At 26.2% G+C, this 15,039-nt stretch overlaps 1 protein-coding gene across 1 annotated transcript; it reads right to left on the bottom strand.

Moving 5' to 3' along the window:
- Positions 1 to 353: 353 nt before the first annotated feature.
- Positions 354 to 2,700, bottom strand: LOC125858441 (exocyst complex component EXO70E2-like). Its single transcript, XM_049538228.1, has one exon. The coding sequence runs from the start codon at positions 2,486 to 2,488 to the stop codon at positions 497 to 499; it is 1,992 nt and encodes a 663-aa protein (XP_049394185.1). The 5' UTR covers positions 2,489 to 2,700; the 3' UTR covers positions 354 to 496.
- Between the last annotated feature and the right edge of the window lie 12,339 nt (positions 2,701 to 15,039).

Here is a 15,039-nt window from a genome sequence, read left to right on the forward strand (position 1 = left end):
ATTTTTTTTTAGTATTTTTTTAAAAAAATTCAGTTCTGTTTTCCAATGTTTTTTTACTTTAAAAAATGTGCTAAAAGTTTGGTTTTAAACCCAAAAGAATTCAAGGTTTACATTTCTAAAGACTTATTTACACGTTTATACTTTTATTTTCCGAACCCCCTGAACGAAAATCCTGGGTCCGCCACTGCCTGGGCAGCAAACTCGACTCAGAAGGCATTGAGGAGGGATTGATCCCAGATCTTCAATGTGGAATACCACCCTCAAAATCAACTGAGGCATTTGGAAGGATACAAACTGTAAATTACAAATGCCAAATATATGCATTCTATAAGAAGAAAACATGAAATACCACATTCCAATGTCAAAAAGTTTTTACTGATAATAAATACATTAGGGAAACAAGTACTGTACAAGAATGAAAGAATCAACCTAATACAAAATGGACATGTTTTACAAATGCACAAGACAAAATTGAGAATGAAGAAACTTTCAAATCTCATTTTCCCCTGTGAGAAGAACCATGTAATGATCTTGGAGATCCCTCAAACAGATCCAACAAGAAATTCTCCATATCATCGGGGCCGTACTTAATATATTTATCACTAATATGATTACTGTGCCTTCCAATAAAAGTCCTATATGCTTGGATAACCTTGAGAGACGTTGAGATACGTAGATCATCACGAAGTTGGGAATCTTGAATCAACCAACCTGTTTGGCTCTTGTAAACTTCATCAAATGCGGCGTAAAAGCATTGCAGTCTCTCTTTCAGCAGAGTTCTTGAAATAGAATTTGATCCTGGATTATGAACCCCTTCTTCCCTAAGTAACGAGAGGATGGAACTCCAAGTAGCTCTCTCATAGTTCATTGCATGTTGTTGGAATCTCCAATTATGTTTGCGAATCCAATCATCGCCTAGTATTGTTCTTAGATCATGAGAATTCTTCACCTTTTCAGCCATGTAGTGAATATTATTCATCAAGAAAAGGTGACCTAATGATTCATCCTTATATAACTTCGACTTGTCATCAAGGTTGCATTCCAAAATTGAAGTGAATGATCTAAAATATTGAGCCAACGGAGAAATGTAACAACTTGATCCGTTACTGTTATCTTCTTCTTCTTCTTCTTCTTCTCTATCTGGTGTCATGTCTTGTGGTGAATCTTCCTCCTCCTCATCGCCCTTCAGTAGCTCATTGAGGATCTTGCTATAATCCGTTAAAGTTTTCATGTAGTTCATAACGTACCTCGTGAGGTGGTGTATTCCACCACCACGAAAAGGATTTGCTGAGACGCTAGAAGCAACAGCATGTTCAAATTCAAGAAAAGTTGTCCTTGCACAACCAGCCAAACTTGTAAGGATGTGTTGGCACTCTGTCCTAACACATAATCCAGCATCATCAGAGAACATAACATTGATATCTGGCATGAGATCTGAAAGAACCTCGTACATGTCAAGAATCCGAATCAACTTTTCTGGTTGATGAGATCCAATAGCTACTGATTCAGCAAACTTCAAAAGATGCAATATTGAACCTTTTGAAGACTCAACGAAGCATACTGAACTCACTGAATGATCTAGTTCACCAAAAATTTGATCACTTAACCATTTCTCGCTTGCAAGATAAACGCGCACAAAGATGTTCATACAACGTATCCACCTCCTGATTTTTGAGTTCAATGAGTTCCATTCCATCTTAAGCACATCGTCAATACACAACTTATCCACTTCAAGAATGAATAAGAAATCATCCAATGCATCTCTCCTTACATTAACAAATGCTTGAGAGCAGTCTGTACTATAATTTGAATTGAACATCAAATTTGCGATACACCTTAAGTCAGGAATGACATCAGGATGCACAAGTTCAACAACAGATATATATTCCTCGGAACGTCTACTCATGCTATCCCTTTGAAGCACATCTTCTAGTGAATCATCTCCAAATGAAGCAATTGAAGTGTCATCATCTTCGTTTGAACGAAAAGACATATGCTCTGGCTGGAAAGGCTGCTTATTCTGAACAAGCAAGTGCTTAAACTCCTGCTGAAGCCGATTCATTGCTGTTCGAACAAGTTGGTGAGCCCTAGAGATGAGAAGGTCATCAAGTGGTTTATCCACCCCCAAATTATTACTCTCTAACTGTTGAGTGAATTTTAGAAGTTGATCAACAGATGTCAAATAATCATGTACATATTCTTGGCCACAATTCCATATAACTGATCGATGATCTTCTAACTCCTCCCAGCTCATGATCTTATTTTGCAATATGTTAAGCTGATCCTCAAGGGATTTGGAATTGGATTGTCGTAAAGTGTCTAGTTTGGTTATAGAAAACATTAATTGAGAGCCTAAATCAGCCAGGATTTTTCTTGCATCATGTGTTAAAAAATCCTTCTTATTGTGCAATGCTTTAACAATCTGGTGTGCAGCAGCAATCAATTTTTCTTCTCCTTCCAATACAGGAACAGGAACAGAGTCTCCCATATCATAAAAATGAGGCAGGAGGCCTAATAGCAAGAAATTTAGATAGAGAGAAGAAGAAAAAGAAAAGGTATGTAGAAGAAAGTGAAGGAGAAGTCAAAATGGGAAAGGAAAGCAGAAAGTTAGATATCTTCAGAATACATGATGTATATATATTCAGATAAGCTTCTTCCTATCTTTTTGGACAAACAAGCTGACCCTTCTAGACAAATTAATTATCACACTAATTAATTTCTAAGTTCCCAAATACATATTTGTCAAACAAGTTTGTAGCTGCTTTCTGATGACTTTCCTAGTCGTTTTTGACTTTTGACCATTTGTTTTCTAACATAACACTGGAAATAGACTTTTCAAACTAAAACTTCATCGACTATCTCCTTTATTTTTTATGTTTATACTTGGATACCTCACTATTACTAATACAAAATTAGTTAACCACCTATTTATTTTATTTTCTATCCTCAGTAACATTATACATAAATTCTCTCATAATTTATATACTTTTTCTATAGCAATTTATGTGACATTTTCTTCGTTTTTCCAGTGTCAAACAGTTTAACTCTGACTCATGAAATTTTCAATTTTTTTTTTGAAATAAAATTTATATATTTGTAAACTACATAAAAAGTACTATAGAAAAGGATCCCCTGAATATTAGGTAGTTGTTGTTAAACCGGGGCGAATGATTGATAATTCAAAATGTTTAAAAGATCTATGAAAAGCTTATGGTCAACGATACACTTGTTGAATCTCGAAATACGAAAAATGTCACATAAAATAAGATGTAGTGAGTATATATTAGTTATACATGTTTTTGAATTGCAAACCAAACACCATATTAATTTTTTACATTATCCTAAATCAACTACCAAACATGATATTAGTTATACAAGATCTAATATATATATATAAATAATATTTCTCTTAATCAGCTATCAAACCACACATCAATGATATCACGTTAAAAGGCCAACTTACATGGCGTCTTGCAATTGTGATAAAAAAAAATGAAAGTCATTGAGAATAAAGGACTTTTTGGTAGGAAACGAGTAATCTATATATATACATAAAATTGGATTTTCATCCCGATGTGGCATATCTTAATAAAAGGCATTTATCTATTTTCTTAGAATTTAGACATGTTTTACACAATTATATTATTAATTATTAATTAATGATCAATTATAACTTCCTAAAAATAAAGAATCTCAAAAGGCTATTAGTTTTTCCCGTTTTAAATTGCATCTTTTATACCATGTTTTAACTCTCATTTGATTCTCCATAATCAACATTTACTTCTCCATAATTAGTGTGCTTAATTATAAAAAAAATGGTTACGGAATTTCAGTAAAAAAATACATTCACTTAATTGTAATCCTTTAATGAAAAAGATAATGCAACATTAATTTCAGAATTCTACTACATAATAATACAATATTTCAGAATTCTTACACAATTCCTTTATTTTCCTTTCTGAACTACTTTCCCCTTTATTTATTCATTTTATATCTCTTCCTTTATTCTCTCTATTTGGCATTGAAATATTTTATTTTTGTCTTCATATTGTATCTACCTTAAGCAATGAATTTTAATTGTTTGCAGGTTATACAAAAAATATCTCTTTATTGATTTCTCAAAGGAGTCGAAACATGAGCAAGTAGTTGGTTAACCATGGTTTTGGTAGGTGTTCAAATTTTACCAAACAAATATACTATTTAGTTTTTCATCACAAGTATTTCTAAGAATTATAGTGATTTTTCATTGTTGATTATTGATAAGGTTGATAAACTGTAATTACATAATAACTTGCTCTTCGAGAATAAAAATATAGTTATTGTCGTTTAAATTTCTTATTGCAGATCACATAGATATGTGATGTTACCAAGAACACAAAGTTATATAGTAGTTTTTCATTATTGATTGGTTTTAACTCATTTTACGTTATTAAAAATTAATCTATGCGACTATTTTTTGATACTTATCGAAAATGAACCATTAGGATAAATAGATTGTTGTAGTAGAAATTGTCTTAGAGTGTATAAAACTGAGAAAATTAATAATTAAACAAGCAATCATATAAAATTAAATAAATCTGAAATTTATTTGATACAATTAAGAAAGTGTTTATTTGTTCTTTTTGTTTATATTATAAAAACTTTAAAAAAATTATACTTTATCATTTTTCAGGGTGTAACATGCATCCTTTCTATATTTGCAAGGTTTAATATTCATAACCTTCTAAAATAGGAAAAAGTACAAAAATATGTATATACTCGAAAATTTATATAGGGATAAAATCAAATAATAAATGTATAAGAGATAATAAAATAATCAAATATTTAAAAGATACTAAAGAAAAGTTACAAAGATTATGTAAAAATAGAAATCAAAAGGAAATAACGTTTTGTAAATTTGTAGAAACAAAATACAGTTTTTATAATAAATATTGTCAATAAAGTAAAATTTTATTCAAAATATTTGAATAAATTTTTTATAAAATATTTTAAAATTGCGCGTAGCGCGGCCAAATTCACTAGTAGGTATATAATGAAAGATCTCAAATTTAAACTTTGAAAATAAAGATCTTTTTATAATTTTTTTTAAAATAAAAATATTAATTATTAATTCATGCGAATCTAAATTAATGTAAGGCTAAAATTTGAATAGATGATGAAAGAATAAGGAAAGGTGAAGGCCACTAAGGAATTAAAAATGCTTGTGTGCGTGAGTGGGGAGTATTTGACTATTCTTTCATTTCCTAATACAGAACAAGTCATTAATTCCAAAATAATTATTCAAACAAATTATAAATATTGAAAAAGAATATTCAACAAACTTATATGTATTTGTTTTGAACTAATTAAAATATCTTTAATCCTCTATATATATATATATATATTATGGCTATTATTGAATTTTCAAATGGGTGTGCGTGCATACATATTGATATTGATTGTTCACACAAAATATGAAGAAAAATCTTTACTTTGGTAAAATAGTGAGTAGTAATATAGTCAACTCATTCGTCCCTTTCCTTCATTGATTGTATATATTTATCAAGAAATAAATACTGAATAATGCCACATGGGATAGTTGGAATTCGTCTTTATTATATTTATTACATGTAGATGTTTTAGGTTTGATGTGAAAATCTTCAATATGTAGTGTTGTATTTCTATTACAAAAAATGAATTAAAAATCATTTAACAGAAAGAAAGCGATATCTAATCCCTTAGTGCTTAGCCAATGCAAATTCAAATTAATCAGAACAATAAGTTTGATTGGTTTATGATTGTAAGTCTTAGCCATTAATTACGGTGGCTTCTAAAATTGGTTGATTATTCAAATGCAAATGGAACAAGAAAGAACGTGACGAGGAGCAACAAGTTGCAAGGATGAAGTAATGAACCTTTCATCACACATAGAGACAAAGACGTATAAATTACAACTAACTTGTACATGTTGGTTCAAATGGGGGTGGAACAATAGAGAGAAATGGTAATGCTAAATGACCAGAAAATTTGGTCAGAATTTGACCAGAAATTTAAAAAAATTATAATATTTTATTTTATTTTAAAATAAACTAATATTTTTTCCATTTTTTAATTAAAATGTATTAAATTTAAAAGGGTAAAAATGTTCAAAAAAATAAAATGACATACGTAAAATACCATTCTGGCCAAATTTTCTGGCCAAAAGAATTTTTTCAGAGACAAAATCAAGTTTATAGGTTCAATATTTTCGTTATTTGAATCTACATTAATAATTTGGAAAATGCTAAATGACCAGAATTATGTGACCATAATTTGGTCAGAATTATAAAAAGACTAATTAACCTTTTTCCCTTTTAAAGTAAAGTCAAGTTTTTAGTACTACTATTTCCTAAACTTCTAAAAATACGTATCAACAATAATTATTATGTTTAGTGAGTTAGAATTATTATTAATTGTGTGAAGAAAATTATTTAATGGACTTTATAATGTGGGACCATTACAATCTAACTTCACCTTGTTTTAATTCTTCCTAATTCAATCTTTCTTTGTTCCTTTTTCTTTATCTTTTTTGTCATCCTTTCTCTTTTCTTTTCCATTACATGTAAAATTAAATTATACAAATTCTAATTCCATAAAATATTTTTGGATACAGTTTATCAATGATTTTCTAATTTTGAACTTGTAAAATAACATTTAATTATTTCTATTATATACAAATCATCCAATTCTAAAATCAAGCACACAAATTTTTTTTTGTTAATATCTAGCTTCATAACACAAAATTTGTTGGGGATAATATTACATTTGTTTTCTTTATTTTAATTTCATTATAGTATAATACACTATCATCAATAGTAAAAAATAATATGATTTGCTTTTTTTTCTTCACTAATATATTCATTTGAATATTATATTTAAATTGCAATTACAAGATGAATTAGGAGAAAAAGAAGAAAATAACCAAGATAATCTACCCGAAATAAGAGTTGATGAAATAAACGATGATGATCTAGAACAACATTCGGAAACAAGTGAAACATATACGGAACTTTTAGCAAATATAGATAATACAAAGAATTTAGAAGTAAATGCAGAAGACGTAGACATGGACGAAAAACCTAGCACATCAGGAGTAAAAAACCCAAAAAATTTTAATCCAAAATATTATAATAAAAATTATGAACAATATAATAAAGAAAAAACTACATGGGATAAAAGATTAAATAAAAAATGGACGCCTAAACCAATAACTGGACAACATGAATTTTTAGATTTAGACTGTGTAGCAGACATAAATAAAACAATCCAATTATGGGTAGGATATATATCAAAACAATTAATAGATAACAAGATAGTAATAGCAGAGGCACCAGGATACATAGAAAGAACACTTATAGGAACAGTAAAATTATGGCTACAAAATTTAACAAATGAAAGCTTAACAACTTTAAGAAATAATAAAAAATTTGATGGTGGAATAGCCACTACAACCATAGAAATATTATATAAATACGAAATAGCTATAAGAAATGAATTTAGTAGTATGACAACAGAAGTAGAAGAACAAAATAAAGAAAAAATCATAAATCGAAATCTAATGACAAAATTAGCAATATGCAATATGTGTTACATAGATGAATATACATGTGCATTTAGAGAATATTATTATAAAGGAACATATAGCACAGAAGAAAGTAAAGAAATAAGAAAATTATATTTTACAAAATTACCAGAACCTTTTAATTCAAAAATAATAAAAAGTTGGAATGAAGCAGAATTAACGGACACCTTAGGAGCTAGAATGAAATTCTTGCAACGATGGTTTATGGAACTATGTGAAAAGCATAAAGAAGAAATAAAAATGGAAAAAATATTAATAAAGAACTTAGCATGTTGCAAAAATAAAACAGCACCCCAATTTGGTTGTACGGATAAGTATTACAAAAATAGAAAGAAATATAATAAAAAATATAGATCAAAATATAAATATAAAAAACCAAGAAGAAGGTACTATGTAAAAAATTACAAAACCAAAAGACCATATAGACCAAAAAGAAAACTAACGGAATGTACTTGTTATAATTGTGGAAAATTAGGACATATAGCTAGAGATTGTAAATTACCTAAAAATCCAAAGAAAAAACAAATATCAGAAATAATAATAGACGATGAAAAATATACACAAATAGAATACGTAGATTATGAATTAGAAAGCAATGATAGTATATATGAATTATCGGAAAATGAAATAGATAATGACATAGAAATAGAATCAGATAATGAATTCTATAATATAACAAATGACTGAAGCAGATATACAAACAATAAATAAAGAAGAACATCAAGACGAAGAATATTTAGAACAGAAAATAATATTTGATAATAGTATATTTGAACAAATAAAAGGAAAAGAATTAGACCTAAGCGTAGCAAAAATATTCGAAATACCAACAGTAAGAAACTGGTTTAAACGACAAAAAGAAGAATATTATGTAGTAAGTCAAAGAGAACATATCATAGATTGCAAATACACTAAAGGAAAGGCCAAAATACCAATAATAAATAAACGAATAATAAATAAAGAAATACAAGATATTAAGGCTAAAAATCCAATTAAATATGTACATTTAGGAGGAACAGAAATATTAATAAAAGCATGTTTTAGAGAAGGAATAGATACACCCATAGAAATATACTTAGCGGATGATAGAATTATACAACCCATAGAAAAAAGTATAATAAGTGCAGTAAGAGGTAACCTCATATACCAAAAATTTAAGTTTATAATAAGTGCTAACTACTCAGTAGCAATAAATGACAGAAATATAGATAAATCACTAGTATTATACTGGCGAATGTCAGGGATAGAACTAGCCCCAGGAAGTAAAATATTTACAGCTAGATGTAAAAACTTATATGTTCTAACAACAAAACATAAAATAACAGCAAAAAATAAAATAGATAAAATAAAAATAGAAGATCCCTTTGAAAGAATAGTTACAGTCATAGATAAAAATGATTATAGTTATAATGAAATTGATATAGAAGAAGATTTAGAAATAGTAAAAGAAAGACTAAGCACATCGAAAAGAATAAACAATGAGATACCCCAAATATCATCAAAAATGAGTACCTCAAGGAGAATAGATAAAACCCCACAAAAATCAATGGAAGAAGATATAAAACCACATCATTACTACATAACGGGAATAATGGAACAACGAAAATATTTAATATTAATAGATACAGGACGAGAAGAAAACTATATTACAAGAGAATTAGTGACGGAAGATGAAATAATAACTATTGAACAATCATGCTCCGAACTACCAAAAGCATTAATGTATACCGAAGAAACTACAGAAAAGGAAATAATCATCGGAGGAGTACCAATAGTGATAAAATTCAAAATATATCAAGGAAATGAAAATATCATTTTAGGAATAAAATGGTTAGAACAAGTAAAACCATATAATCTAGAAGACAAACAGTTAACAATAAATTATGAAAATAAAAGAGTAATAATAAAAAGGACTTTAGTATGATAAAAATATGAAAATATATATACTTGCAAAGATAATAATAGAAGGATATTACAACCGATATTATACACCAATGATAGATACGGGAGCAGAAGCTAATATATGTAAATACAATTGTTTACCAGAAGATAAGTGGGAAAAATTAAAAACACCGATAGTAGTAACAGGATTTAATAATGAAGGAAGCATGATCACATATAAGGCAAAAAATATAAAAATACAAATATGGGATAAGATATTAACTATAGAAGAAATATATAACTTTGAATTAACTACAAAAGATATGCTATTAGGAATGCCATTTTTAGAAAAATTATACCCACATATAATAACAAAAACACACTGGTGGTTCACGACACCGTGTAAACAAAAAATAGGAGCAAAAAGAGTAAATAATAAAAAACGAAAAACAACAGAATGGATAAAAGGAAGTGAAAAAATTACACAAAAATTAGAAAATATAAAAGAAGAAGACCCTAAAATAGAATTAATTATATTCTCTATAGATAAAGTAAACATAATTCAATATAAGTTAAAATTATTATATAGTGAGGATCCTTTACAAGGATGGGAAAAACATAAAACAAAAGTAAAAATTGAGCTAATTGATAATAACAGTATAATAACCCAAAAACCATTAAAGTATAATTTTAATGATTTAACCGAGTTTAAGATACATATAGATAAATTACTAGAAAAAAGATATATACAAGAAAACAATAGTAAGCATACAAGTTCGGCATTTATCGTAAATAAACATAGTGAACAAAAAAGAGGAAAAAGCAGAATGGTTATTGATTATAGAAATTTAAATTCAAAAACTAAAACATATAATTATCCAATACCAAATAAAATACTAAAGATAAGACAAATACAAGAATATAATTATTTTAGCAAATTTGATTGTAAATCAGGATTTTATCACTTAAAACTAGAAGAAGAATCTGTGATAAATATAGAAAAATAAGTTTCGTGTGATAAATTTAATAGTTAGATGAATTTTATGTATTAAAAAATAAGAAAGTAATTTTTCGTGTTATAAATTCTTTTGATATTTTATAGTGAAAATATGACATAACACTATTAATAAGTTAATTACATACAAGGTAATTTTAGAAACTTTCTTTAATGTGATACTTCTCACAAAGTTTTGTAATATATTTGATACTTCTCACATGTAATTTTTTTTAAAACCATTTTGTTTCAATGATTAATTTCACTCTTAAACATCGTATGTGTGAATTTTTTTGCTTATCATTATCTGAATATTTTGTTCAGTTAATAAAAAATATTCTTGTGTATATTTTTTTGTGTATGTGTATAGTTCATTCGATTTATTTTTAAAAGTAAATATTGTTCAGTTAATAAAAAAAAATTGTACGCTTTAGTTTAATTTTTTTGTGAATTGTACCTTAAAAAAATGTTCATGAGGTACCAATGCATACCTTTGAAAAATTATTTTTTTGCTTAAAATAAATCTCTTTATTGAAGAAGACAATTAAATTTCTCATTAATAATAACTACAAATGACTATCTTATCTACTTAAGATTATACTTAATTATTTTGTACTACAAATTTAGTAAAATATAGTAATTAAGCGTAGATTCAAAAAAAATTAGTTGAATTTTTCTTTAAGTATAATCAACTAAATAGATTAGTATATATATATAATGGATGTTTTTCAAGAGAAAAAATAACATCATTTTGGAAATTAGATATTTCTAAAAAATAATTGATGATAAGACATTTATAACTATGTCATGAATAACACATTAGATTTTTATATCATAATCATTCCAAACAAGAATTAAGATATATAGAAATTGGTGAAATTATTTTACTAATTTTAACCATGAATACAAAATACAGTTACTCCAATAATATTAATTAATTGAGGACGTTTCAAAATAAATAAATAAAAGATCACTCAATACTTACTTATCAAAAAATAGATGTATTTTATGTATGATACTATATTAAATTAGAATATATTTAGTATATGTAAATAGAGTATAACATAATTAGGATATACATTTTTAAAAAATTATTTTCAAATAATATAGAATTTTCATTTAAGTTAAATATATTCAATGTTTAAGTTAAAGGGAAAAAATGTCCGAAAATAAACTAGTTTATAGAGTGAACGTGTCCTTTTACAATTTTGGCCAAATTATGGCCAAATTTTTTATGCCCAAAAAGATTTTCCCATTAGGATATACATTTTTAAAAATATTTTCATTTAATATAGAATTTTCTATCGAAGGAGACAATTAAAATTCATGTTAATAATATACATAAAAATATGTTTTTAAATATATTTGAAAAATATTTCAATAACGATAATCAAAACTCAAAATACTTTAGAATTGATAAAAATCAACATATTATAGAACTACGTAATTTAATTTTTTCAAACATAATAATTAAATATGTAGTTTAATTTTTTAAATATTTAGTTTAATTTTTAAATATGTAGTTTTAAATACGTAATTTAATTTTTTAAAACATAATATTTAAATATGTAGTTTAATTTTTTAAAGCATAATAATTAACAAATATCAAAACAACAACATTAATGTGTAACTATCTTGGGTTGTTGTGAAATAGGATCGACACTTATGAACCATATGATTTTTAGTATTTCTTTATTATATCAATATCTACCGAGTCTAAAGTATTTTGAATTTTGACTGTTATTATTGAACTATTTTACATTGTATTTAAAAAATCATTAAAATTGAATTTAAAAAATTATTTATATAGGTAATTTAAATTTATTCATATAATAGATACAATAAAATTACTTAATTTTAAAAATTCTTAATCAGTTTCAAAAAAAATATTAATTTGAGAGCAAAAATAATTATTGTGACTACAACTATGTATACTTAATATTTTAACATATCATTTAATAGCAAACATTTTTTAAAATATAAAACAACAAATAATACTAATAAAGAAAAATATAGGTGTGATGAAACTTTGATCTAGTTCATGTTTAACAAATTTGTGTTGTCATTATCATGAGAGAACTATTAAGATGTTTGTCTTTCAAATTTTTTTTTTATAAAAGTTTATTTTGAAATCATAAAGAACTTTCTATATCCTTTCCTAGTTATTATAATTTTCAATGAAGCACCATCAACATTTGTGTTATAATATGATTCATTAATTTTAATGAGTCTTTATTTGTGTATGATGTGATTCATATACGTTCGAGGATATGAAAGTAATCACATAATGGAGGAAACATGATGGTAATTTCAGTTTTCTTCATATTTCGCTCACATACATTCTAAGTATAATAAGATAAAATATATATTTATCATTTAACTTTTTTCTAGAAAATTCATGCATAACAACAACTCCTTTAAATATATAAGAGTAATTGGTTTGTCAACTTGGTGAATTTCATATTTTTAATTTGAGTATTATAGATATAAATTTTTAATATTTAAATTTAGATATAATTTATCTTTTCACGATTAGAAATTATAAAGTAAAATAGATAGCCTACACTTTACTCCTCTTTTGTACTTTTTAATTTTTTTTATCATTAAGAAATAAGAAATGAAAAATAAATAAACAAAAAATAATAAGTAGAAAGGAGGAAATTTAGAAATTGAAAAAGATATATATTTTTTTTTATTTTTTTACTACTACTATCATATTTTTAATTTTCTTTTTAGATCTTGAAAATTTCAAGTAAGAAGAGTGGGTGAGACATATGTTTTCTTTGGTGAATTTGTGGTTTCTTTCTCATGTTTAATGATGAAATCATCAATAATTAATCTCATTAATCATTTTCAATGTATTGGAAATATAATTGAAGAATATATTCAATATTTAAGTTAAAGGATAAAAATGTCCAAAAATAAACTAATTTATAGTGTGAATATATCTTTTTACCATTCTGGCCAAATTATGGCCAAAAGGATTTTTCCTCAATAATAAATTTCTTATTATAAATTTTACATTTAAACTAAAATTAATAACCGGTTTTTGTCCTTGAGTGGGTGGGGAAACGTTTCTTCAATTAATACTGACTTGAGTACCCCTTTTACATTTATATCTTGGGGTTGCTTATTTATTGCTTGGACAACTACTCCCTTCGTCCACAATTGTTTGTCAGGGTAAGGTCATGCACATCCCTCAAGGAAAATTTAATACAAGGTGTAATTTGACTAATATAACCCTACAATACCAAGAATATCAAAAGTCCTCATAACTTTTCAATTGAACTACACTATCATTAAGGGCAGAATTGGAAAAAAGTAACTAATTATTTCTTGATTGTTTAAATTGACAATTAATCTTGGACATCTAATTTTAGTATACATGCCAAACAATTGTGGACGGAGGGAGTACTAGTTATGGGAATATATTTTATTTTATTTTTTAAAAAAAAGAAAACTCAGTTGAAAAATATAATTAATACCTTCTTGGTTATGTAATTAAATTACCTGATTTAAATTAAATATAAAAAATAAATACCATATGATTATATGAACCGAAACTCTATAAATACAACACAAATATAGAGAAGTGGTAAGATATTTAAGAGACAGAAAAAAGTATTTCAGATAAATAATCTCATAATTAATTAAAATTATTAAATAGTTTTAATGAAAGAAAACAAACTCTTAATAAACTGATAATAATAATTAATATAAAAGTAAGATAGTACAAATGTTGTTTAGTAATATTAGGTGGAGAATTAATGGTGTTGGACCACCCAATTATTTGCAGCTCATTAACTATGAAATATAACTAACAAGTCACAGGGTGGAGCTAACATGGCTCACATACTTATTCGAACTCTATTCGTTAAAAAAATATATTATTTATATATGATTATTTGTTATATATGTAATATATGTTGAATTTTTTAATTTTTTTTTATATATTTACATTTTGATATTTTAAATTGTTAAATAAAATTTTTGATTCTATCACTAATAATATGATCGGTAGCAGGCCAGTCTGACCTTAATACATGAAATATCCTAAAATATTTAGGAGGTTCGAAGTTCAAAATTCAAAATTCAAACTTGTGAATTAATAATTAATATAGAGCTTTATTATTTAAAAAAAGACCCCACGACTTCATAGTTCAGATACATGAAGCAATTAATCAAGATTTATTCAAAATTGACTTTTTGGTCCTCCAACATTTTCACATTAGAACATTTGAATTTGGACAAGTCATGAATGCACTAGATACAAAAGGAAGAAGGAAATAATATCAAATTCTTCCGTCTCAATTTATGTGATATTGTTTGATTTGATATGAAATTTAAGAGAAAAAAAAAACTTTTAAAATATATGGTCTAAAAATAAGTCATACATATTTGTATAACTATAAATCATCTCATTAAAGACAAAATGAGCATTTTAAATGAAATTATTATTAATTTTTTTTAAAATACTCTATGTATTCCTTTTTAGTTGTTACAATGCACTTTTCGAGAGTCAATTTAACTAAGAGTCTATGTGACATAATTGTTGGGAAGCCAA

Source organism: Solanum stenotomum, chromosome 3 (genome assembly GCF_019186545.1).
Source record: "Solanum stenotomum isolate F172 chromosome 3, ASM1918654v1, whole genome shotgun sequence".
Taxonomy (NCBI): Eukaryota; Viridiplantae; Streptophyta; class Magnoliopsida; order Solanales; family Solanaceae; genus Solanum; species Solanum stenotomum.